Source organism: Balaenoptera borealis, assembly GCF_965194805.1.
Source record: "Balaenoptera borealis genome assembly, chromosome: X".
NCBI lineage: Eukaryota > Metazoa > Chordata > Mammalia > Artiodactyla > Balaenopteridae > Balaenoptera > Balaenoptera borealis.
The window spans coordinates 37,427,836-37,455,764 of record NC_138881.1 but is presented as its reverse complement, the minus strand read 5'-3'; the positions used below and the strand labels follow the sequence as shown (position 1 = coordinate 37,455,764).

Below are 27,929 nucleotides of genomic sequence, written 5' to 3'. Positions count from 1 at the left end.
AACTAGGATGTGTTGGTACTCTTTCTGGAAAAGTCACTTACATGAAATAAACCATTATCTAGAATGACCTGAATAAGGAATTGTTTGTATTTGTTTCCCAAAACACTGAGACATGAATTAGGCCTTTTGTTACTAAGTGACAAATGATTAAGTGAAGAGGGATTAAGGCCCTACCTGACTTCCTTCTCTTGTTTTCACCGGCTCTGCCTTGCTGGGATTGCACTAAACTGTATGTGGATCAGATGCTAGAGGCCTCTGTTGCTATCTCAATTTTTAAGGAAACATTTGTTTTACCCATCCCAAGTCTGATGAAATGGCAAAAGAGCTATTGAGAAAAACATCAAGAAAAAGGTAGATTGATTGTAAATGTACATTCTTTAAAGAGTAAGGAAATACATATTCTGGCATTCAACCTACAACAAATAGGGAAACCCCTTAGCATAAATATAAAGTATATTTATTTTATGTGTGTAAACATTATACTCCAATAAGTAAACAATTTATACTGTTTTGATATCAAGATGGGAAACAGGAAATTGGGCCACATGGAATGTCCCCAAGAGGATGTTCTGTAATTTTTCAAAAAAAGAAGAAAAGCACACTTTGTGATAGTTTCATGCGTTTCACAGAGCTAGGTTTGGGGAAGAAGCTAAAATAATATGAGGGATTTACTTACTTTTTTATCTAAGTAATGGTTATCCTCAAATTGTGCCCATTATACGGGTGTACAAGGAGGCACTAGCTTCTATGGCTTTCCAGTCTCAGCAGTGCTCTTGTGGCCTCCATGAGATGGGTTAGATGATTACCTGTCATGATCTTGATCCTTGGACATCAGTTTCTAGATCAATCCCTTGGGCTTTTCCTTCTCTTAAATTTTACCACAAAATCTTTATCTCTATCACTGTAACAGATTTAGAAAATGGTTTCTGGCCAAATAAGTTAAAAATTGCTGATCTAGAGAGCTTCCACTTTTTCAGATACTTAAGTATGCTACTTCCTGGTTTTGTAGAAAAGATTAAATGAAGATAGTTTATTCTAAGGGTAAAGCAGTGTATTATTTACTTAAAATTTTATTAAAACAAGGAGAAATATGGCCTTTTCAGAATTCCCCATGTTTCCTTAGTCCAGAGTTTCACTGTGTACAGAAAGCATCCTTTCCTCTTTGCCACTTTCAACTACTATCAGTGATTCTACTACTATTCTTTGAAGCTGCTTGATTAGTTTTTTTAAATTAAGATTACAAGGAAACGATTTAAAGGTACACATACCCCTTAGCCATTTGCAGCTATCCATATAAATCTGGATTTGGGCAGTAGACCAACAAAGTAAAATATAGAAATAATTTTGGCAGTTGAGGTCATGAGTCTTCAGGGTTATGCATTATCCCGAATTTCAAGTTGTTATTTATCAAAACTATTAGCTAGTTGTTTTTATTGATCCTTTTCAAAATAAGTGTCATACATTTGTACTTAGTTTTTACTATAAATCTGGTTTTTTTCCTATCATGAGATTTGTTTACAGAAGGATTCTACTGCTGGATGCAGGAAACTCATATTATTAAACAAAATTTTTTTATGATACTTATTTCACTATGCCATAGAGAATTTTGGCCTCAGTCATTCTTTTATTTATATATTAAACACTATAAATTGCTTTCTGGGGAGAATTTTGGTCCTGCTGGCAGTATTTCCTCGGCAGGCCCCATTCTGCGGAAAGGAAGTGTGGGAGGAAGTGGGTAGTAAGGAAGCCTGTCCTACCACATATCCTTGTTGAACTCCTCAGTTAGAAATAAATAAAAATAGAAGGTAAATACAGGTATCCCCTGCTTTGTTGAAAGTTCACGTCACACCACTTTGCTTTTACAAAAGACCTACATTAGTACCTGGTTGCACTACTGAAAAAAAATCTGAAGAGAATTTTTCCTTTTATGAAAAAAGATAATTGCTTCTTCACTTCATGTAATTTTGGCATATAGAAGGTTTCATAGAAACACTCTACTTTCGGGTAGTGGGGGAAACCTGTGTAGATAACATATTTAGGAAAGTGTAAAATATAAGATATGTGAATAACATTTTTTTAGTTAGACATACTAGTTGAATTCCTATCTTACTGCAATACCTTTTTTGTTTTTTAAACTTTATTGAATAAAAATTTATTTAAGTGTACAGTCCAAAGACTTTTAATATATATACAGTGAGTTTTTTTAATTAAAAAATAATTTTTTTATACAGCAGGTTCTTATTAGTTATCCATTTTATACATATTAGTGTTTATATGTCAATCCCAATCTCCCAATTCATCCCACCACCACCACCCCTCCCCCACCACTTACCCCCCTTGGTGTCCATACGTTTGTTCTCTACATCTGTGTCTCAATTTCTGCCCTGTAAACCGGTTCATCTGTACCATTTTTCTAGGTGCTACATATATGCATTAAAATGCAATATTTGTTTTTCTCTTTCTGACTTACTTGACTCTGTATGACAGTCTCTAGATCCATCCACGTCTCAACAAATGACCCAATTTCGTTCCTTTTTATGGCTGAGTAATATTCCATTGTATATATGTACCACATCTTCTTTATCCATTCGTCTGTCGATGGGCATTCAGGTTGCTTCCATGACCTGGCTATTGTAAATAGTGCTGCAATGAACTTTGGGGTGCATATGTCTTTTTGAATTACGGTTTTCTCTGGGTATATGCCCAGTAGTGGGATTGCTGGGTCATATGGTAATTCTATTTTTAGTTTTTTAAGGAACCTCCATACTGTTCTCCATAGTGGCTGGATCCATTTACATTCCCACCAACAGTGCAAGAGGGTTCCCTTTTCTCCACACCCTCTCCAGCATTTGTTGTTTGTAGATTTTCTGATGATGCCCATTCTAACTAGTGTGAGGTGATATCTCATTGTAGTTTTGATTTGCATTTCTCTAATAATTAGTGATGTTGAGCAGCTTTTCATGTGCTTCTTGGCCACCTGTATGTCTTCTTTGGAGAAATGTCTGTTTAGGTCTTCTGCCCATTTTTTGATTGGGTTGTTTGTTTTTTTAATATTGAGCTGCATGAGCTGTTTATATATTTTGGAGATTAATCCTTTGTTGATTCATTTGCAAATATTCCCTCCCATTCTGAGGGTTGTCTTTTCGTCTTGTTTGTAGTTTCCTTTGCTTTGCAAAAGCTGTTAAGTTTCATTAGGTCCCATTTGTTTATTTTTGTTTTTATTTCCATTACTCTAGGAGGTGGATCAAAATAGATCTTGCTGTGGTTTATGTCAAAGAGTGTTTTTCCTATGTTTTCCTCTAAGAGTTTTACAGTGTCCAGTCTTACATTTAGGCCTCTAATCCATTTTGAGTTTATTTTTGTGTATGGTGTTAAGGAGTGTTCTAATTTCATTCTTTTACATGTAGCTGTCCAGTTTTCCCAGCACCACGTACTGAAGAGACTATCTTTTCTCCATTGTATATCCTTGCCTCCTTTGTCATAGATTAGTTGACCATAGGTGTGTGGGTTTATCTCTGGGCTTTCTGTCCTGTTCCATTGATCTATATTTCTGTTTTTGTGCCAGTACCATACTGTCTTGATGACTGTAGCTTTGTAGTATAGTCTGAAGTCAGGGAGTCTGATTCCTCCTGCTCCGTTTTTTTCCCTCAAGGCTGCTTTGGCTATTCGGGGTCTTTCGTGTCTCCATATAAATTTTAAGATTTTTTGTTCTAGTTCTGTAAAAAATGCCATTGATAATTTGATAGGGATTGCATTGAATCTGTAGATTGCTTTGGGTAGTATAGTCATTTTCACGATATTGATTCTTCCAATCCAAGAACATGGTATATCTCTCCGTCTGTTTGTGTCATCTTTGATTTCTTTCATCAGTGTCTTATAGTTTTCTGCATACAGGTCTTTTGTCTCCCTAGGTAGGCTTATTCCTAGGTATTTTATTCTGTTTGTTGCAGTGGTTAATGAGAGTGTTTCCTTAATCTCTCTTTCAGATTTTTCATCATTAGTGTATAAGAATGCAAGAGATTTCTGTGCATTAATTTTGTATCCTGCAACTCTACCAAATTCATTGATGAGCTCTAGTATTCTGATGGCATCTTTAGGATTCTCTATGTATAGTATCATGTCATCTGCAAACAGTGACAGTTTTACTTCTTCTCTTCCAATTTGTATTCCTTTTATTTCTTTTTCTTCTCTGATTGCTGTGGCTGGGACTTCCAAAACTATGCTGAATAATAGTGGTGACAGTGGACATCCTTGTCTTGTTCCTGATCTTAGAGGAAATGCTTTCAGTTTTTCACCATTGAGAATGATGTTTGCTGTGGGTTTGCCATATATGGCCTTTATTATGTTGAGGTAGGTTCCCTCTGTGCCCACTTTATGAAGAGTTTTTATCATAAATGGGTGTTGAATTTTGTTGAAAACTTTTTCTGCATCTATTGAGATGATCATTTGGTTTTTATTCTTCAGTTTGTTAATATGGTGTATCACATTGATTGATTTGCGTATATTGAAGAATCCTTGCATCCCTGGGATAACTCCCACTTGATAATGGTGTATGATCCTTTTAATGTGTTGTTGGATTTTGTTTGCTAGTATTTTTTTTAAATTTTATTTATTTATTTATTTATGACTGTGTTGGGTCTTCGTTTCTGTGCGAGGGCTTTCTCTAGTTGCGGCAAGTGGGGGCCACTCTTCATCGCGGTGCCCGGGCCTCTCACTATCGCAGCCTCTCTTGTTGCGGAGCACAGGCTCCAGACGCGCAGGCTCAGCAACTGTGGCTCACGGGCCTAGTCGCTCCGCGGCATGTGGGATTTTCCCAGACCAGGGCTCGAACCCGTGTCCCCTGCATTGGCAGGCAGATTCTCAACCACTGCGCCACCAGGGAAGCCCTGTTTGCTAGTATTTTTTTGAGGATTTTTGCATCTGTATTCATCAGTCATATTGGTCTGTAATTTTCTTTTTTTGTAGTATCTTTGTCTGGTTTTGGTGTCAGGGTGATGGTGACCTCACAGAATGAGTTTGGGAGTGTTCCTTCCTCTACAATTTTTTGGAAGAGTTTGAGAAGGACGGGTGTTAGCTCTTCTCTAAATAATAGAATTCACCTGTGAAGCCATCTGGTCCTGGCCTTTTGTTTGTTGGAAGATTTTAAATCACAGTTTCAATTTCATTACTTGTGATTGGTGTGTTCATATTTTCTCTTTCTTCCTGGTTCAGTCTTGGAAGTTTATACCTTTCAAGACTTTGTCCATTTCTTCCAGGTTGTCCATTTTATTGGCATAGATTTGCTTGTAGTAGTCTCTTAGGATGCTTTGTATTTCTGTGGTGTCTGTTGTAACTTCTCCTTTTTCATTTCTAATTTTACTGATTTGACTCCTCTCACTGTTTTTCTAGATGAGTCTGGCTAAAGGTTTATCTATTTTATTTATCTTCTCAAAGAACCAGCTTTTAGTTTTATTGATGTTTGCTCTTGTTTTCTTTGTTTCTATTTCATTTATTTCTGCTCTGATCTTTATGATTTCTCTCCTTCTACTAACTTTGGGTTTTGTTTGTTCTTCTTTCTCCAGTTCCTTTAGGTGTAAGGTTAGATTGTTTATTTGAGATTTTTCTTGTTTCCTGAGGTAGGCTTGTATGGCTATAAACTTCCCTCTTAGAACTGCTTTTGCTGCATCCCATAGGTTTTGGATTGTCATGTTTTCATTGTCATTTGTCTCTAGGTATTTTTTGATTTCCCCTTTGATTTCTTCAGTGATCTCTTGGTTATTTAGTAATATATTGTGTAGCCTCCATGTGTTTCTGTTTTTTACGGTTTTTTCCCTGTAATTCATTTTTAATCTCATAGTATTGTGGTCAGAAAAGATGCTTGATACAATTTCAATTTTCTTAAATTTACTGAGGCTTGATTTGTGACCCATGGTGTGATCTGTCCTGGAGAATGTTCCATGCGCACTTGAGAAGAAAGTGTAATCTGCTGTTTTTGGATAGAATGTCCTATAAATATCAGTTAAATCTCTCTGGTCTATTGTGTCATTTAAGGTTTGTGTTTCCTTATTAATTTTCTTTTTGGATGATCTGTCCATTGGTGTAAGTGAGGTGTTAAAGTCCCCCACTATTACTGTGTTACTGTCGTTTTCCTCTTTTATAGCTGTTAGCAGTTGCCTTATGTATTGAGGTATTCCTATGTTTGGTGCATATATATTTATAATTGTTATATCTTCTTCTTTGATTGATCCCTTGCTCATTACGTAGTGTCCTTCCTTGTGTCTTGTAACATTCTTTATTTTAAAGTCTATTTTATCTGATATGAGTATTGCTATTCTAGCTTTCTTTTGATTTCCATTTGCATGGAATATCTTTTTCCATCCCCTCACTTTCAGTCTGTATGTGTCCCTAGGTCTGAAGTGGGTCTCTTGTAGACAGCATATATATGGGTCTTGTTTTTGTGTCCATTCAGTGAGCCTTTGTCTTTTGGTTGGAGCATTTAATCCATTCACGTTTAAGGTAATTATCGATATGTACGTTCCTGTGACCATTTTCTTTATTGTAATGGGTTTAATTTTATACGTCCTTTTCTTCTCGTGTTTCCCACTTAGAGAAGTTCCTTTAGCATTTATTGTAGAGCTGGTTTGGTGGTGCTGAATTCTCTTAGCTTTTGCTTGTCTGTAAAGCTTTTGATTTCTCCATCGAATCTGAATCAGATCCTTGCTGGGGAGAGTAATCTTGGTTGTAGGTTCTTCCCTTTTATCACTTTAAATATGTCGTGCCACTCCCTTCTGGCTTGTAGAGTTTCTGCTGAGAAATCATCTGTTGACCTTATGGGAGTTCCCTTGTATGTTATTTGTTGTTTTTCCCTTGTTGCTTTCAATAATTTTTCTATGTCTTTAATTTTTGTCAATTTGATTACTATGTGTCTCGGCGTGTTTTTTCTTGGGTTTACCCTGCCTGGGACTCTCTGCGCTTCCTGGACTTGGGTGGCTATTTCCTTTCCCATGTTAGGGAAGTTTTTGACTATAATCTCTTGAAATATTTTCTTGGGTCCTTTCTCTCTCTCTTCTCCTTCTGGGACCCCTATAATGCAAATGTTGTTGTGTTTAATGTTGTCCCAGAGGTCTCTTAGGCTGTCTTCATTTCTTTTCATTCTTTTTTCTTTATTGTGTTCCGCAGCAGTGAATTCCACCATTCTGTCTTCCGGTTACTTATCTGTTCTTCTGCCTCAGTTATTCTGCTATTGATTGCTTCTAGTGTATTTGTCATTTCAGTTATTGTATTGTTCATCTCTGTTTGTTTGTTCTTTAATTCTTCTAAATGTTTGTTCTTTAATTCTTCTAGGTCTTTGTTAAACATTTCTTGCATCTTCTCAATCTTTGCCTCCATTCTTTTTCTGAGGTCCTGGATCATCTTCACTATCATTATTCTGAATTGTTTTTCTGGAAGGTTGCCTATCTCCATTTCATTTAGTTGTTTTTTGGGGGGGGGGTTATCGTGTTCCTTCATCTGGTACAAAGCCCTCTGCCTTTTCATCTTGTCTCTATTTCTGTGAATGTGCCACAGTGAGTTTAAATATATACATTCTATCATCCCACAAAGTTCCTTCAGCTCCGAACATATACTTTTTTTTTAAGACTTTAATATTGAAAAGTAATTGAGGTATAAACTGATATATCTCCAATTTTCTTTTATAAAGTTAGGAGTACCATTTTGAAATAGTTGTCTGGGTTTTATAAGAGTAAAATGCCCCCATCTTTCTCCCTTTTTGTAAAACTCTTTTGGTTTACATTTCCCAAAATGAACAGCAGCCCAGGAATTGTACCTTCTAGAGGTGTTTAGAACATTGTATTTCTACTTTTATCATGTGCAAAATATGATGTTAATAATGGTCTTTCATATATTTGAGAAAAACTCTAATGCTGGAACTTTATGTGGTTTGGATTTCAGTCATCTCTGCCTTTTTCCTTTATCCATGTAATTAACATCTTTCTATTTTTATTAGTTGAGTTCAGAACAGATTCTCACCAAATTCATGGTTGAGTAACTCCTTGAATAGATGACTCAGAGTTATATCTTGTAAGAGACAAATAATCTGGTTTTATTTTAACCTAATGTTGGCTCTTATGTAAGATAGTTTTGAAGCACATGTTCTTATTTCAGGATATTTTAACACCTCAGAAGATAAATATTATAAAGATCATTGAATTGGTCACCTGTAATCTTTATTAATATCTAATTAATAAGCTAAATGTATTATAGTACTTCAATATTGATTAAGAATGACCTGGAGTTGTTTTAAATGTAAGTCCCTAGGAAATAAATGACACTTTAGATAATTATTTACCAAACTCATCCTAATGAAGAGTGAGAAGGAAGACAAGTAGTCCTTACAGCAGTTGGCTTTATTATAATTTCCTGCTGATAGTTGTTGACAGTACATCAAATATAGTGTTGAATTTAGTTTAAATTTGGTATTCAACTGGGCAGGCTGCTTTAATAAATTTATTACACTTATGAGAACTGTAAATTCTTTGGGAAATATATTACCAAAACCCCATTAATTTGTAAATGCTTAATGTAGTCAAGATTGATTTGTAACTAATATATTTGCCTATTTAAGAACAATTTACATCAGTCAAACATCCTCAATTAATGGTATGCTCCTTCTTTTCTTTATCCACCTGACAGATGAGATTTTAGGCCATAAGATTGTATTAAATGGACAAGAATTCAAAGAAATTAGAAGCTGCTTGGATTTCTGTTTGTATGTGAAAAAAGATAATAAAATGTGCTAGTAAAATGTGTAAAAGATCAAAGAAATAATGACTTTCCCATTAACCCAGATTGGTGTGGTGCCCTGTCTGGGCCTCTGGTCATCCACTAGTTGAGAAGGTCAACTTTCTTGATTTATAGGAAGATGGCCTCATTAAAGCCAACCTGACCTGTATTATTGCCAAAGGCAACTGGGATCTTTAGTCTTCAAATTGGTTGTTAGATAAAGGTTGAGCTCAGCAGCAGAATTTGACTTGGCTGCTATAATCCTTCCAAGGTTCTGCTTGGATCCCTTTCTTAAAATATCACATGGTCATTAATTTCAGCACACCAAGGAAAAAATGTTGAATCAATAATGACTTTCATTTAGCTATTTTGTTATTAATATTGATTCAGATGAACACGTTAATACTTGTCCTAATTATTTTATGACTAGATTGGAACATTCTTTATGTGCATTTGGAGCCTGGGTCAGCTCTTAGTGCATTTTAACTATTGAGTTTCTAACAGAAAGTGGAAGTTCTTTGGAAACAAGTGAGAATACGTATATGTTTATTAGTAAAAAAAATCAGTGTCTAATTTCTGATTATCACTGGTGACAGTGCAGCTGAAATATGCTGGTTCTGTAGCAGTCTTGATAGCTTGTCACCCAAGTCAGTGTTACCACATTAACACTGTTATATGATTGGATCTTAAGGGCACATATAAAAACTATAGCCCCAGGAGCCATTGTGGTATCATGTAGAGAGCACTGGACTTCAGTTATTAGCTCTGCTTCCTCTACTTACTACTTGTGTGATCTCAACTGCTTATGTATCTCACTGAACCCAGGCCCTCAGTTTCTTCCTTTGTAAAGTGAAACTAGATATACTTACAGGGTTATTATAATTATTAAATGAGGACTTACAGAGGGACACTTAAAATCCCAGATATTGTGCTGCATAGTCTAAGGTCATTCAATAAATTTTGAAGGGTCCAAAGGGCTGCTATACAGTGGATGTTGACTACCCTTTTTGTGTTTGGTAGATTAAGCAAGATAAAACGATTAAAAACTACCAAACAAGTAAAGGATTTAGATTAACAATAGTGAAGAAATTCCAGATGTAGTTATTAAGTGATGGATTTGGGTTATTAAAAGCTGTAGAGTTTACTTCTATGGAAGTGCTTTTTAAAAACACATCTGTTTGGAAATAGACTTACAGACATAGAAAACAAACTTATGGTTACCAGAGGGGGTAACAGCGGGTATGGGGGGAAGAGATAAATTAGGAGTTTGGGATTAACATGTACACACTACTATATATAAAATAGATAAATAGCAAGGACCTACTGTTTAGCACAGGGAACTATATTCAATATCTTCTAATAACCTATAATGGAAAAGAATCTGAAAGAGAATATATATATGTAAATATATTTATAACTGAATCACTTTTGCTGTACACCTGAGACTAACACAACACTGTAAATTAACTATACTTCACTTTTTTAAAAAATGGTTTAAAAAATCTGTTTAGATTCTTTTTGGAATGACTGAATGACTTTACAGATAGTTGTATAAGAAACACAGAAGAACTCACAATTAAGAGGATAATAATTAAAGCAAGTCAATTTATCCAGAGCTGCACCATTCTAATTTGGTAGCCAGTAGCCACATGTGGCTACTGAGCACTTGAAATACAACTGCTCCCAACTGAGATGTGCTATAAGTATAAAACACACTGGAGCTCAAAGACTTAGTACAAAAAGAGAATGTAACATATTTCATTAATGCTTTTTAATGTGACTATATGTTGAAATAATAATACTTTGGATATATTGGATTGCATAAAATATGTTAAAATAAATTTCACCTGTTTCTTTTTACTTTCTAATGTGGCTACTGAAAAAATTTTAATTGTATATGTGGTTTGCATTATATTTCTGTTGGATGATGCTGAACTAAATCCTTACTGAATGATTCTGTGAAAGCTGACTCTTAAATTTGACCTTTAAAGCTCAGATATTAAGGATGAGATTGTTGCTCCAATGCTAAGAATGTCAGAAAGCATTCCTTTCCTCAGTCACATTTGTAAATACCCAACTTATTTTTGACCCCATGGTCAAATTAGCTTGCTACAGAATCGTGGCACTCTGAAAGTGGCATCTGACTTTTAAAAGGTAGCATGAAAAATTCTCCTATTCCAAGAACAACTAATAGTAAAATGAATAATAAATACTTTTCAGGAAAATTCTTTTTAAAACAGACCGTCTGAAACAGCTTTCCTAACTCTCCCTCATTTGAGGGGCAGACTGAAAGGTAGACCCTGGAGGACATAGTTGTTCTACTGTTGTTGGACAGCTCGAACATCTTAGGAAACTGGTAGGAGTAGTAGTTCTCATGCCATATAGTGTGTTGATTCAACTGAAGTGTGTTTCTCCAATTTTGATCAGAAGATCAAATATTACTTTCCATATTACTAGTGCCCCTTTTAAAATAAAATAAATTGATGAAATATAGGCACATAGTTAAATATAGGGGCACTAAACATAGAAGTAGATTATTTTGTAAATCTTTAAAAATTTCCCTGCAAAATTACAAAATGAAAAAGTACAAGGAAGAGTGGAGGAGTTACCAGTCACTATAGATAAAGTAGAACTTCAAAACAGCCATGGTAACTGTGGGTCAGGTGACTCATAGGAATGTTCTGAGCTAGTATCTATAAGCAGCCAGATAATCACAATTTCAAATCATATTATTATATTATCACCTACTTTCGAATGCCTTCCTAGTCTGCTTCATGAGATGATTTGTAGGAAAATACGTTTTTAGTTTGCTATATCAGCAAGAAGTTAATAGCAGTTAATACATACATTTTTAATTCACATTCACATCTAAAACAAACATTTTGAGCTTAACATTCTTGGAATCTATAGTTTGAATGCATATATGGTGCATTCATGTTTTGTAAACTGTGATTTTCTATTTGTGCTATTTAATACACCCATATAATTGATACTTGAATTATGGAAAATGGTGCCACAGCTATCCTAGATGTAGGCCATCTTTTGCATCATTGCCCTTATAAGTTCAAATACATTTTTATGTTGTTAGTTTTGTGCTATTCAATCAGTGTTCAGATTTTAGTCCCTGAAATGTCAGATCTGGTGATATTTAAATTGTTTTAATCTTTGAAGGCAGGGTCCCCAGCAATCCTTCCTTCATTTTGAGCATGGGTAAAATGATAAGAGACTAGACCAGGAGCATGTTCAGCTATATACCAAGCAGACATGTGCGTGTCAAAGAGAGGGATCTTTAGAACATCCGTTTCTACTTATGATTTTTCAGTATGACAAATGTGGCACATGACAAATGGTGAATATGCGGGTTGAAACACACTGTAGCTACATGAAAGGGGCAAAATTTAAAATAAACTGAAAAGAGAAGAAAAGACCAGTTTTCGTTGTGGCAAACACTAAATCTCTATTTACTTCTTGACTCCAGTGTCAGAGCACTGAATTAAAATCAGACATTTAGCAGAATAGGAAGGAATGGAAAGAGAGAAACTAAGGTGAAAACAGAAGATATGAAAAGGGTGACTTCCAGTAAAATGAGAAGCTGGAGATAAACATTAAAATGAGTACTAAAACTCCTAAGCTTTTCATAGAATCAGAAGGCAGAACAATCTTAAAGGGAGAGAAAAAACTGTGCAGGCATCTGAGTTATGTCGTCTGGCTTTTCAGCCTGGTCCTCCAGCGCACTTGTCAAAAGCCTTCCCCATAGTTATGACTTCCCAGCGCAAAAGCCACACCTATTCACACCTCTCCTCTCCTGGAGGTAGAGACCATGTTTCATGTGTCTCTCATTTCTTCCTTCACAATGAACACTGAGCCACCTTAACCCCCTCAGCCCCACAGTGCTGCACTCAACACAGTCCTTTCACATCCATTCTCTCATTTGAATCTTGCCGCTGCCCTCTGAAGTTGTAGACTGTGTAGGTCCTGCATGACCTATCACGTCCCCCATTTCATTTGCCATAAGGAAGGCATTTTGTAGAGGTTAACAGTCAGCTGGCAAGTAGTAGTGACAGGGGCTGGACTGGCACCAAGTTTTCCGACTCCAGATCCTATGGGATTTTCATCACTGCCACTTACAAACACACAGTGTTCTCTTTGAAACAACTGCAAAAACAGACAAACAAATCAAACCTTCTTTGACCCTGCTATTCCTTTCTTATTACCAGGATCATGTCTAAACACACCATGGCATCGTGGAAGGACTGACTTTGGAGTTAGACAGGCCAGGGCTCAAAACCTACCCCTTGTAATAGCTATGTGATCTTGAACAAGTTTCAAAGTCTCAGTTTCCTCATCTGTAAAATACCTACCTCACAGGCTTGTTGGGACATTAAATGACAATGACCATATTAAGTACTTAGACCAGTGAGAGATACAATAAATCTAAATTTATTATATAATTGTTGTCTGCATCCTGACTTTGAACCTGACCTCTCCACAGAATTTGATCTTAGAACATTTATGGTCTTTTCTGGTTGAATCTTACAGCCTTTTCTCAGCCTTCTCCAACTACTTATGCCTTAATTCTCCTTATTTCCTTGACTTTCTTAATATTGTATTATTGATTCTTCCTTTTCTGGTGGCTTCTCTTTTGTCATATTTACTGACTTCTTTTCCTCACCTATACCTTGTGTAAATTTTCTAAGGTTCCTTCTGCAGCCATTGTTCTTGTTGACAAGACTAAGTTGGATTAGCAAATCAGAGAGGAGATAATGTTATCTCTTCTGCTTTGTGCAATATATCCTTAACCTTCCTTCTTTACCTGTCTCCCTTCTACTTCCAAATATAAAAATGTCTCATTGGATTTTATTCATTGTCGAGCAGGTAAAACTCCAGCACTGTTAACACAGGAAGGCTTTAATTATCTCGTTCCATGTAGACATGGCAAGTGATACCTATGCCTAAACTATTTTTGTGTGATGGTGATGATGATGATGATAATGGTGATGAGCATGACAATGAGGATATTAACACTTTTATTTTCCAAATAGTATTGTGTAACCTACACAGTAGTCTTACCTACATTATCTGAATTTGTTCTTGAAAATAACACTGTGGGTAGTGTCCTGAATTATCCAGCACATTTTATAGATGATGTAAAAAAAATTCCGACTTTGACGTTGGGAGTAGTGCCTTTTCTGTTTAACCATACTATTTTTTTGCCCCCTATTCCATGTAACTTCCCTGATGTGTGTCTGTAAATGCTAGATTTTAGGCTAAAGAATAAACATCATATTCTTAGGCAATTTAGGGAAAATTAAGAAAAAGAAGTAAAATTCAAGACAGCAAATTGAGTTACTTATTAGCTGATCAAGAAAGAGTTATAAATTTTGAAACCTGTTTACAAGAGTTTGAGGAAAGTATTTGTGCTATTTACATTTCTTATTAATAAGAGCTGACTCTGTAATGTATATAGATTTAAGCTGGCAAGAGATACGAACAAGTTATATTGTCAAAGATTTTAAAGGGCAAAAAGTTAAGCTTAGCTTGAATGGGGGATTTCATCTCTATAGTTAGAGAAGTCTTCATGTTACCATAGATCACATCCATTCATTCATCATTCACTCTGATTGTCTTTTGATCCTACCTAACAAAATGTTATGTGTTTGTTTTGCAGATCTAAAGCGGGAAGCCAGTATCTGTCATATGCTGAAACATCCCCACATTGTAGAGTTATTGGAGACATATAGCTCAGATGGAATGCTTTACATGGTTTTTGAATTGTGAGTGTACATTCTCTTTTCCGAAGGGGCTGAAGTGTTTTTTTGTTTGTGTGTTTTAGGGTTAAAGTTTTAAGCAGTGTTGATCTTAGATAATGCTGATGCTTTTCTCTTAAAATTTAAAAATACTTGTGAACTCATCTGTTTAGAAAGACCTAAAGTAAAAAGAATAAAAGGAATATCTCATCTTAAGGTTCCCAATGGCTAAGGAAGCAAAAGTTGGGCATATTCAGTTACCCTCACAGTTTTGGTCTACTTCAGAGAAGAGGAAATAGAGTTCAGAGGAATAGGAGGTCCCAAAATATAAAATTCTGACTACAGGAGTCTTAGTGAAAAGGATTGGGATGGGAGTAGAGGCCTCCATGTAGCCAGCCTCTCTAGCAACTAAAAACAAGTAATAACAGACTTAACTTCCTCTTTTGATATAATCACCATATTGGCATATGAAGGAAATTCTGTAGACAACCATATATCTTGATTTTAGTAAGCCACTCGACATGTTTCTCACAAAATTTTTGTCAATAAGGTGGAGGAATGTGAGCTAAGGATAGTATAATTGGGTAGTTTCATAGCTGGTTGGATGATTGTGTCCAAAGAGATTGTATAAAGCCTTATGGGATGGCATACTATTCTGTTCAAAATTGTAATCAGTGACTTTGATTAGGGTCTCTCACAAGGTGGTAATCAAGGCGTTGGCCAGGGCTGAAGTCATTTTAAGGCTCCGCTGGGGATGGATCTGCTTCCAAGCTCACTCACATGGTTGTTGGAAGCACACTATCAGACTGAGGGCCTTAGTTCCTCATGTGCTGTTGGCCCAAGACCTCCCTAGGTTCCTTGTCACTGGGCTTCTCTGTAGAGCAGCTCCATGGCAGCTGGCTTCATCAGGGCCAGCAAGCAAGAGCACAAGAGTAGGAACAAGACAGAAGTCAGTCTTGTAACCTAATCTCTGAAATCACACACCATCACTTCTGCCATATTCTGTTAGTTAGAAATAAGTCACTAGATCCAGTCCACACACAAGGGGAAGGGATTACACAAGGATGTGAAGACCTGGAGGTGGTGATCACTGGGAGCCTTGTTAGAAGCTGCCCCCTACAGAGGGCTAGCTTAATACATTGAATATCTAGACCAAATTTTAAAATATTTTACAAGTTTGTAGCAAAGGAGCTGAAACAAAGAAGGTGAAATTTAAGACCAGTTAATGTAAACTCATTCATTCACATATATGAGTGCAAGATCACTATGAACTTAATTGTAACTGCTTATGTGAAAAAGATGTAAACAATTTAGTTAGTTGTTGCAACAGCTTTAAAAGCCTTGAATGGAACCTTCAGATACCTTAATTAGAAGTGTATGGTATTCAGAACCAAGCCATAGGCCCAGTGTGTTGTGTATTGCTCATTCTCCCTGGAGTGTTCCTAATAAGCAGGACACTGGCATGCTTCCAGAAGGGGATAGCCAGAGTGGGAAAGAGCCTAGAAATTCTGTCATAGAGTCACGACCTTCAAAATCTTTGTCAGCAATCCTGCTAAAAGATGTTTGAAAACTGTGTACCTCTACAAATATCTTTCAGTTGATATATACAAACTTTTATTGTAAGGATGTAATTTTTAGTGTTTTGTATATTTTTAAAAATATATTTTCTTCAAAAATCTCGAGCTGTACCTTTATCTCATTCAATTTATGGAAAATGTCTGCTATGTGACCTAAATTGCAAAGCTAGTCATCATTGTCAAACTAGTCAGCCAAATCAGACTTGCTTTCTGTCAGAAAAAAATCTGACTTCATTTTTCAAATAAAATTAAAGTGTTAATAGACATCACTGTGACAATCATCTTACTATTGATTTCTAATTCTAAACTAGATAAGGTTTTGCCGTGAATATATTATCTGCATGAAATAAGGTGGCTCTTCGCTTCCTTCTCAAAGCTGTTTTGCTCTCACAGATGGCTCCCTCCCTCAGTAGCTTTGCATTCCCCCATTGTCTTCTTGAAACTAGGCAGACTTTTCAGGATGGGTGAGTGGTTTGTCTTTTGAGATGGGTTCCTTTGAGTGGAGATACAGAAGAGAACTCAGCAGACCACAGACTTGTTTTCAGACAGACCAAATTATGGCAAATGTAGATATGGCTTAAATGCCTTAAAAATATCCTAATACACGTATCCCCTGGAAGGGCTTTGAGTACTCCCAGAGATACCCAAGTCCCACTTTGAAGACCACGTGGCATGGAAGAGCTATTGAAAAGTTGGGGAGACTTTAGTTACCCAAGAATCTATTGGTTTTCTTTTACTGCTATAAGAGTCCCCAGATCAGAAGCCCATGGCAGATCATAATGGATGTCTTTAGTTCTTTGAAATATCGTCAAGTGTAAGAGGATTATGTGTTTATTCAGTGTAGGGTGAGGAGCTGTAACTAGAATCAACAGGTGGCAGGTATGAATGAAGTGGCTGTCCACGAATGTAGCGGCTGTCTCACAGAGTCTGCTGTTCCTCACTAGAAATGCTCAAGCTAAAGCTGGATCCATCCAAAGGTCCTGGAGAAAAGGTTTTAATTTTGGACTAGAGAGAGCCTCTAACGTCCCTTCCAATTTTACGATGTTATAATTATTTTCATTTTATTCTTTATTCAAGAAATCTGTTTCTGTCCATATTTTTATTCACTGAGAAAACTAAAAACCAGATTTTGCCATATACTATAAAGTAATGAGCACAGAAAGCCAAATTTAAAAATTTACCTAAATTTCACATTTGCTGTCTGTTTCAAAGGGGTCTAAGTGACAGTATAGTAGAGAGAAGATGATCCTTGGTGTCATAAAACTTGGATTAGTATCCCACCTCTGTCACTTTTACTAATTATGTGACTTTGGCCATAATCTCTTAACTTTAAAATCTTCATAAGATTATGAAAACAAGATGAGAGAACTGTGTGAATTCACCTTATAAGGTGGTGACTTGCTCTACAGTGATAACGTATTGTTTCCAGTGGATTTAACAGCTTAGTTTTAGTTTCTCAGTGTTGAATTATATGGGATTTTTTATATAGCTAATTTTGTATGATTCAGTTGTGATTGGAATAATTCATTGATGGCTATATATGGAGAATAAGACCTCATTAAAGTTGCATATTTACCAGCCCCCTAATCTCACTGTTAACCCAAATCACTAGAACATGGCTTCCTAGTTTTTAACCTTTTATTTTGGAAATTTTCAAATAAAAGAAAATAGTATAATGAACTTCAGTGTACCTGTCACTGAGCTTCAATAGTTATCAATACTTTGCCATTCTTGTTCTATCTATCCTTTACTGTTGTCTTTTTTTTTTCTTGGCAATTTCTAAAGCAATATTTCACCTATAAATACTCCTGTTTGTATTTATAAGGACTCTGTGTGTGTGTGTGTGTGTGTGTGTGTGTGTGTGTGTGTATAAAATACTATTGTTATATCTAGTAAAATCAACAATAACTCCTTAGTGTCATGTCATAGTCAGTTAATGTTGCTTCCCCTGATTGAACATGAATTTTTTTTAAATTAATTTATTAATTAATTAATTTATTTTTGGCTGTGTTGGGTCTTCGTTTCTGTGCGAGGGCTTTCTCTAGTTGAGGCAGGCGGGGGCCACTCTTCATCGCGGTGCGCGGGCCTCTCACTATTGTGGCCTCTCCTGTTGCGGAGCACAGGCTCCAGACGCGCAGGCTCAGTAGTTGTGGCTCACGGGCCTAGTTGCTCCGCGGCATGTGGGATCTTCCCAGACCAGGGCTCAAACCCGTGTCCCCTGCATTGGCAGGCAGATTCTCAACCACTGCGCCACCAGGGAAGCCCAAACATGAATTTTTAAAGGACCTATTTCTCAATTTAGAATTGTTTTATTAGCTCTAGGAATCTGGAAGTAGATTATAAATTCACAGTTAAAATAGTTATTTCTCAAAAGGGCTAGAAACAATATAGAAATATAAAATTGTTCTTTTGTATCATCCTTTTTTGTAAATTTACCTTGACAGTTGTCCTTGCCCTGTTTTTTGCATTCCCTTTGATTTCCTCAGTTTAAAACAAATGAACAAACCCAAACCATACATTACTGTAAGATTTAAAGTCCTGTAGATCAAAGAGCAAAGCAGTAAGTTTGTGCATGTCTCCACCTACTGGCTAGGTAAGAGATTGCTTACATAGCTACAGTGTAGACAAGGCTACACCAGAATTTTTCTGGAAATAGATCTAATGACCCCTGGTATTCAGGGTCTCATTGCTCAGGTTATGGGTTATCTGGATCCTTTCCACAGTTTTCTGACATGACACCAATACAGAGTAGACAGGAAATGGAAAGCAAATGAGATAAGGTCAGTTGACTTTGCTATTTGTTGGCTGCTTGGAAATAGCTCTGATAATTTTGATGGAGAAAAGGCTAGACCAACCAATATATTTGGGTTATCAGTGAGTTTCTTATTATGGTATCCATATCTTTCTTTGCCACAGACTATCTATAACCAACTCTCCCTTTTCTTCCCTAAACTGAAGTCATGAAATTATATGGCTCAATCTTGTTGTTTATCATGTTAGCAAATCCTTAGAACTAGTTGATACAAATGATTTATAAGTTTAAAGCATACTCAAATACAGAGACAGAACCAAAATTTTAGCACTGGAAAAGATTAGAGCAGTAGATTTCAAAATTTAGCATTGGAAAATCCTGAGTAGAGCTCGTTAAACCAGCATGTACCCAGGCCCCACCCCCTAGATATTCAGTTTCAACAAATGTGGGTCCTGAAGTGAGAGGTCAAGAGATGATTGACCTTTAAAGTAGGGGTAATACTATTTCGAGACTATGTTGTCATTTTTCCCAACACACTCAGTAGTTTGTTACAAATCTGCATGTGTTTATACTATATCTATTGCTTTGGGATTATACTTAAATTAGGACTTGTCTGTAGCACTTTGCTGTTATTTTGAAAAATAAACATTTAAAATGTAGGTTCAATTTTAAAGACGGGGCTGTGTCATGTCACACACACACACACACACACACACACACACACACATACATACACCCGCACCCCACCAGAAATTAAATGTTTATTTCTAAGTCACACATCAAGGCTTATGTTTAGTAGTGTCTGATACTTGAATTAAGCTGTAAATCCTAAATTGGCTGGCCAAGAAATTTTAATTACCTTATTATAGAATGATTACATATACCACAGGGAGACTATACAGTAATTAAATATGGTCTTAAAACATTTCTGACATGAAAACAATAGTTTGTATCTTTTAAAATAATATTAACAGTTTGTACTTTTGAAGCTCACAAAGGAGATAGACTGAAAGCTCTTTATTTATTTAAATTTTATTTTTAGTCTGGTGTTTATGCTCAGGGAAGGGAATGTTTGTGAAATTCATTTATACTGATAATGTAGAACTGATTACTACTTACCAGCAAATTTGCCACTTAAGAGAAAATATATTTGTTTCATATCAAGCAAGAAAAATCTGGACTATAGCATTTTAATTTATATGAACATTTATACATATTTTTATAGCTAGTTTTATCTATTATGATTTTTTGTTTTTATGTGTAATGATAGAAATTGCTATTCATTCATTCAGCACGTATTTATTGAATGCCTACATAAGTGCTGGGTAATAGGAAATGGTTGGGAAATACTGTTTGGTCCTAGTAAACATTAGAAACTTGATACGGTAATTCAGTAAGCTAAGATACAAGAAAGGACCTAGCTGAGTGACTGTGTAGGCCTTTGATAAATGCTAGTTGAAAGAAAACAACTTCTGTGTCATTAACTTTTTAAAATTAAACATTTCTCTTGACTTAGGTTTACCACTATACTAAATGTTTAGTTGCATTTTAGTTTTAAGAACTATGTGTCAGGGATACCCAAGACCATTCCCAGGTCTGATGATTCATTACAAGGACTCACAGGACTCAGCATATAGGCATATTCACAGCTATGATTTATTAATAGCTAAAGGGTATAAAGCAAAATCAGCAAAAGGAGGACGTGCATGAATTGAAGTCCAGGGGCAACGAGGCACAAGCTTCCAAGGGTCTTCTGCCAGCAAGCATTTGTGACAACACATGTGAGATGTTGTCTATCAGGGAAGCTCATTAGAGACTCAGCGCTCAGGGTTTTTGTCGGGGGCTGGTCATGTAAGCACCCTCTGCCTGGTGCATACCAAATTCCAGACTCCCAGAAAGAAAGCGGGTGTTCAGGATAAATCATATTGTTTGCACAAGCAGTTTAGACACAGTGAGCCACTCTTTTCAGTTAGGAGGGGAGGAACCCCTCCAAGTTCCCAGATGCCAATCAAGAGCCAACCTTGTAGGCAGGCCTTGCAAGCCTTTTGAGAGATAATAGTTAGGCCTGGTTAAATAGTTAAATAGTTAACTCTTTTCTGCACAAACTAAAATAGAGATCAACAGGAAAAGGGTTTGAGTTAATAAACTCCTGGATCTGCAAACAAAATATACTTACCTATAAAGATAATTGCAGAGTTTGGGGTTTTTAAAAAACTTTTAACTGTAATTACTGTATCATTTTGATATCTATTGGGAAAAAAATGTAGGTGTCCCAATTTTTGTATAAAACAAATCCTAGATTGAGATGTTACAGTGTAGAATAGATTTTAAGCTTTGAATACTTTAGGAAACAAACTGCATTCTGACTCCTACTATCTTAGAAATGTATTTGAAGTTGTCAGTCTCGTAATTTTTTTGTATATGAAAGCTCATCTTCAACCACTAAAATAATTTTGAATAAATTTATATACATATAAAATAGGAAGAAAATTCAGTTAACTTTCTGTTATTTAAAAGAAGTAGTTCATTTAAAATGAAAATTATAAGTTGTCTTTAGTGTAGTATACATTCTTTGTACAAATTTAGAAATTATGGAAAATTATAATGACAAAAATAATACCATTTGCAAAAGGTAATCACAGCGAGCATTTCAGAATATTTCCTTCTGTGTATACTCATGATCACAGTTGCACTAAATTGAGATCATTTTATATATGCAATTTTGTATCCTGATTCGTTTAACTTAATAATTTTAAGCATTTTATTATACCATTAAATACTTTTTAGATACTGCATTTTAATGGCTGCATTAAGATGTCTGAACTATATGCATGTGCCATATTTAATATTTTCCCTAAAGTTGGACATTTACACTGTTTTCTGTTTTCTGTATTAGAAATAATGTTATGATTAATAATATTCTTGTACATAGTTACTTGTGCTCACCCCCTGATTGCCTATTTTCTCAAGATAAGTTTTTAGGAATAGAATTACTGGATATTAGAATTAGTGTATGAATGCATACAAACACCTACATCACACATAGATTTAACCTTTTTTAATAGAATGTATTACATTTAGAAAAATGCATACACAGAACTATACAAATATAAAGAATTATTGTAAACAGCCACGTACAACCCAGGTCAAGAAATTTAAAAACTGCCAGCACCTCAACAGCCCTCGAATTCCCCTTTCTGATCATAACCCCCTGCCTCTCTCAGAATTAACTTTAATCTAGACTTCACTTCCATGTTTTTATATCTATACCATCTAAATAGGTATCCCTGAATAGTGTAATTCAGTGTTTTCTATCTTTTTAATCTTTACTTACATGGAACCATAGAGTATACACGTTTTTTGGTCTGTGAGAATATCCAGGTTAGTTTGATCTCCTTCACTTTGTTGCTATATAGTGTTAGTGAACAAACATTCACAAGTTATTTATTCATGTAAATGTTAATATGTATTTGGGTTGTTTCCAGATTTGGCCTTTTGAACAATACTGTTGTAAACAATCTTGTACCTGTATCCTGGTGCACCTAAGTAAACGTTCATATAGGGTGTAGGCCTAGGAGTGGAATTAATAGGTTTCAGAATATGTACAGCTTCAGTTTTCCTAGATAATACCAAGCTATTTTCTAAAGTAGACGTATAAACTGACCCTTTACCAATGGTATATGCCTCTCTAAGGTGATCCAAGTCCTAGTTTTCCTGTCACTGCCCCTGTTTAAAATACTGTTGTTTGTCCTTATTCACAGTGCCTTCCTTTTATTCTCATGATTAATTACTACCTATGCTACACACCCTTGCTAATACTTGGCATTGTTGGAATTTTTGCCAGTTGGTGTGTAGTAGAATCTCCTTGTAGTTTTTCCCGATTATTCTTCCCTAATTGCCATTTAGTGACCTATCTCTTCATTCTTGTAATGGTATATTTTGATTAACAGAAGTTTGTGATTTTAATATAGTCTCATTTATCATTTTTTAATTTTATGGCCAGTGTTTTTGTATCTTGTTTAAGAAATATTTACTCCCCTGAGATTATGAAGATATTCTCCTATGTTTTATCATCCATCTGGAATTGATTTGGGGTACACTGTGAGGTAGCAGTCTAGTTTCATTTCTTTCCATATGGATATTCAATAGTCTCAGCACAATTACTGAAAACACTGCTCTGCAGTACCACTTTTGCCATAAATCAGGCATCTGTATAGGTGTGATTGTTCTGGGCTCTATTCTGGTCCCTTGGCCTGTTTGCCTGGCATTGTGCTGTTGTCTTATTTACTATGGCTTTACAGTAAGTCCTGGTAACTGGTAGAGCAGGGCCTTCCACTTTGTTCTTCTTCAGACATGTCTTGAGAGCTGTACTTGTCTTTGCATTTTCCATATACATTTTAGAATCAAGTTGTCAATTTACACACACACTTAAAAAACTGTTGGGATTTTGCCTTGAATTATTATATCAAATCTTTATAGCAACTTGAGAATAATTGACAGACTTATTATTGAGTCTTCCACTTTAGGAACACGGTGTCTGTCTTCCCATTTATTTAGATCTTTGATGTCTTTCAATAAAGTTTTATACTTTTCTCCATAGAAGTTGTGTACATTTTTTGTTAGATTCTTAGGTATTTGCTTTTAAAAGTAGATCAGTCTGGGGCTTCCCTGGCCGTCCAGTGATTAAGACTCCACGCTCCCAATGCAGGGGGCATGGGTTTGATCCCTGGTCGGGAAACTTAAGATCCCGTATGCTGCATGGCACAGCCAAAAAAAAAAAAAGGTAGACCAGTCTCTCTCTTTCTCTCTTTCCCTCCTTCCTTGTATTGACATATACTCCTTCTATTCATCAAGCTTCATCAATTCCAATAATTTATCTGTAGAACTGTTTGGATTTTCTGCATACCTGATCATATCATCTGTGTATGAAGAGGATTTTGTTTATTCCTTTCTAATTCTTTTACATTTTATTTCTTTCTCTAGCCTTTACTGCAGTGGATAAAATATCCAGAATAATAGTGATAGCAAATCTTTGTTTATTTCTGATCTTAGAGTTTGCTAAGCATAAATGGATGGTGAATTTTATCAAATGCTTTTTTTCTGTGTATATTGAAATGATCATATGATTTTCTTCTTTACTCTGTTAATACAATGAATTTCATTGATTCTTTGGTTAACCACACTTGGTCATGATGTATAATCCTTATAATCCTTTTTATATATTGCTAGATTTGGTTTGCTTATATTTTGTTTAGACTTTTTACATCCATATTTGTGGGAATATTATACTATAATTTTCTTGTACTATCCATATCAGGTTTTTATATCTAGATTATGCTAGACTCATAAAATGAATTGAGGAGTATTCTCTGTTTGTTGTTTTTCTTATGTGATTGGTAGAGCTCACTTATAAACCCATCCAGGCCAGACTTTCTTATAAGAAGTGTTTTCATTTCCGATTCAGTTTCTTAAATATTTATAGGAATATTCAGGTTTTCCAGTTATTACTCGGTCACTTTTGGTGAATTGTATTTTTCTAGGAATGAGTGCATTTTATCTAAACTTTAAACAATTTTGTCATAAAGGGGTTCATACTATCTCTGCAGGATCTTTTTCATTCTTGGTACTAGCAATTTATGCCTTTATTTTTCTGTCTCAGCCTTGCCAGATATTTACCAGTTTTATCAGTCTTTTAAACAATGACTTTTAGCTTTGTAAATCCTTTTTACTGTGTGTTTATTTTCTATTTCAGTAATTTCTGTTTGTTGTTATTTCCATCCTTCTACTTTGGGTTTAATTTTCTAGGATTTATTTCCTTTTTAAATTTCAACTTTCTCATATCCTTGGGTTTTAGATGCCTCTCTTGTTAAAGGCATATAGTTGTTTTTTTTATTCTAGACTGTCAATCTTTGTCTTTTAATTGGAGCATTTATTCCATTTACATTTAATTTTATTTTAGTATATTTTGATTGACATTGTGGTCTTATGTGCTTTCTATTTATACCACCTATTACATGTTTCTTCACCTTCCCTGATTTATTTGGATCAGTTGAATATTTTTTAATCATTTCATTTTTCTTCTATTAATTTGGAAGTTTTAGCACCCTTTGCTGAGTGTGTATCCCAGAAATTACAGTATGCCTCCCTAATTCATCAAATCCTAATATTATACCGTTACTGTCTTCCTGAACAGTACAAGCACTGTAGAACACATTAATTGCATATAATGCAACCTTGACTTATAGGCTATTGTTTTCATGTATTTAAATTATATTTGTGTGTATAAATGCATGTTACATGTATTTACATCACTCCAAGTTATATTATTACTTTTATTCATTTAGATTTACCTACACACATCCTTCCTCTGTTATTATTTATTCTTTCAGCATCTCTAAGGCTTTATCTGGATTCATTTTCCTTGTGTCAGTCTGCTGGGTGCAAACTCCATTTGTTTCAGAATTTCCTTAGATTCCCTTTAGTGTTGAGGGATATTCACTGAGTAGAGAATTCTAGGCTGGCATTTTCTTTACATTAGATATCATTCTACTGTCTTCTGGCTTCCATTGATATTAAGAATTCAGCTAGCAGTCTGTCACTTTTCTCTGAGGGTAGTCTGTCTTTATTTTTCAGGTTATTGAAAAAATGTTTTATTCATCTTTTGTTTTCTGTAGTTTTCTCTGTGATGTGGGGTGTGTATGTGTGTGTGTGTTTTAATCCTGCCTTAGGTTTTTAGGTCTCTTGAATCAGTGTATTGATATTATTTATGGTTAGGGAATATTCTCAGCCATTATCTCTTCAGATATTGCCTCTGCCTTTTTCTTTCTCTCATCACCTTTGTGACCCAATTAAGTATAGATATAGGCATACCTTATGGTATTCTCTATATTTTCTACCTTCTTTTCTGAATTTTGTGTTTTTCCTTTTTAAAATCTATATTTTTTCTCTTTTTTTGCAAAAAAAGTTCAAGCTCAGCTTTTATGTTCTGGGACACAGTAAACTTCATTATTTAGTAATCTATGTTGGATAATCTCAGTATATGAAATCCCTGTTTGTCTTTATTGTCTGTCATTTTTGCTGGTTCTTGGTCAAAATATCTTACCCCTTTATGTGCCTGATTCATTTTGACTGTGTGCTAGAAATTATTTTGAAAATTATTGGCATTGAACGATGCTTTCTTCCTCTAGAGAGAACTTTAATTTGCTTTTACTAGGCACCTTTAAGCAGTAGCAGTCTGGGACTATCTTAATCAAGGTTCAAGGCTTAGATTTTCAGGGCCATTCAGAGAGAAAGCCAGATTGCAAGTATGTGAAGGGGCTGATCACTTCCGGTTCACCGCTAGCTCTTAGGGTCCTAGCTCAACGTTGGAGAGTAGTTTATGATATTACCCTGAATTCTGACTTTTTTCCCCTTAGAGATCTGCTGTATAAGCAAATGTCCCCAGGACAAGAAGGACTCTGATCCTTGGCTTTACCTCTCTGAGTTCCCATTCTTTAGCCAATATTCCTGACGATTTGGTTAGTACTTTGATGCTTTCAGGAAGTTTTTTTATCCAACCTTTCTGTTGTCTTCACTGAGACACATCACCAATCAGAAGTCTAGCCAATAGAGTTAAAACTCCTTTTTACATAGTGTCATGTTATTCTTCATAAAGATTGTACCAATTTATATTCAAACCAGTGGTAGATGAGAGCATTCATGTTTATGTTTTGATAGGTCAGAATGACATTTTGGTTTAATTTGCATTTATTTTGTTGCTAGTGTGGTCAAATATTTTAAATGTATGTTTACCCATTTCTTTTTCATCTGTTCACTTTCTTCAGTTTTTTGTCATTTTGTATGAATTCTTTATTTACTAAGGATATTTACCTTTTTCATGTATTTGCAAATATTTTGCCGAAATTTGCCTGTTTAATTTTGTTTACATTATTGGACTTTTTTGTATATTGACTTTTTTAAATATGCAGAAGTTTAAAATTCTGTCAGAGAAAGAAGTTACAAATAAGCAAGAATGAAGGCTAGAATGAACCCTGTGGTGCTGGATTAGAGTTGGAGGTGGTGGAATGACAACATATTTAGTTTAATAATGCGTACATGCACACATATGTATAGATATGTGTTTGCATGTATATATACATATGTACTTATATATACATATGTACATATAGGTAGATAGATACAGAAATAAATATAGCTACATGTGAATGGGTTAGTACACATACATACGTTTCTGCCACTGAGAGGGCCTTAGAAGCAGCTACACTACAGTAGTAATGAGCAAGCCCACACCCACATATTCATTTCTAAATACATTCTCTAATAGAAGGAACTGAGGCTCTTTAGAGAAATTATTATTCTAGGACTGGGGCAGAGAAAATACAAGTAAGCCTGGAGCATTTTATAGTGCCTGGAAGTAAGGAAGTGCTCAAAAAACAAAAAGATGGGGACATGTGAAAAGGTCACAGGAACCAACCTGAAAGAGCTCCCAGTGGCCAAAACTGGAACAATTTGGGCAACAAAATAAATAGCATAGTACTAGACTATAACCCAAGGTATAAATTAAGTATATATGAGCCCATACCACTGTAAAGAAATTATTGAACAAATAAATAAATGAGAAAGAAGAGACAAACCTTCCTTACAGAAGAATTCCAAATAATATATGTAGTTAATCCCCTCCCACCTTAAGGGTAGACTGGACTTAGTGACCCCGCTTTTGAAAAACAGAGCATAGAAAGGGGAACATAGTAAGCTTACAGTGGAGAAACCTGGCTGACCCCTCTTAACCGAAGAATCAAGTTAACATCACTGATGATAAGTCATGTGGATATCACGTGCCCCCTGAGGTGGTGTTCTGAGAAGGGCACTTCACCTCTGTGGTAGCCTTCCCCCAAAACCCACAACAGTCTTCTAAAAATGAAAAAAACTTCAGAACAAAGAAAGTACATTAGTCAACAAACCGTGAAGTCCAAATACAATCTGGAGTTGAGTTAATAGTAGTGTACCAGTATTACTCTCTTAGTTTTGACACGTTTACTGTAGTTGCCTAAGATGTTAACATTAGGGGAAGTTGAGTGAGGGGTATACAGGAAC

At 35.4% G+C, this 27,929-nt stretch overlaps 1 protein-coding gene across 10 annotated transcripts in view; it reads left to right on the top strand.

Moving 5' to 3' along the window:
- CASK (calcium/calmodulin dependent serine protein kinase) overlaps positions 1–27,929 on the top strand; it is a 394,779-nt gene that overhangs the window by 149,541 nt on the left and 217,309 nt on the right. For all 10 annotated transcript variants that reach the window (XM_082378094.1, XM_082378100.1, XM_082378096.1 and 7 more), the window contains exon 3: positions 14,429–14,534. In XM_082378094.1, coding sequence (XP_082234220.1) covers positions 14,429–14,534 — 106 coding nt within the window. The remainder of the gene's footprint in view (positions 1–14,428; positions 14,535–27,929) is intronic.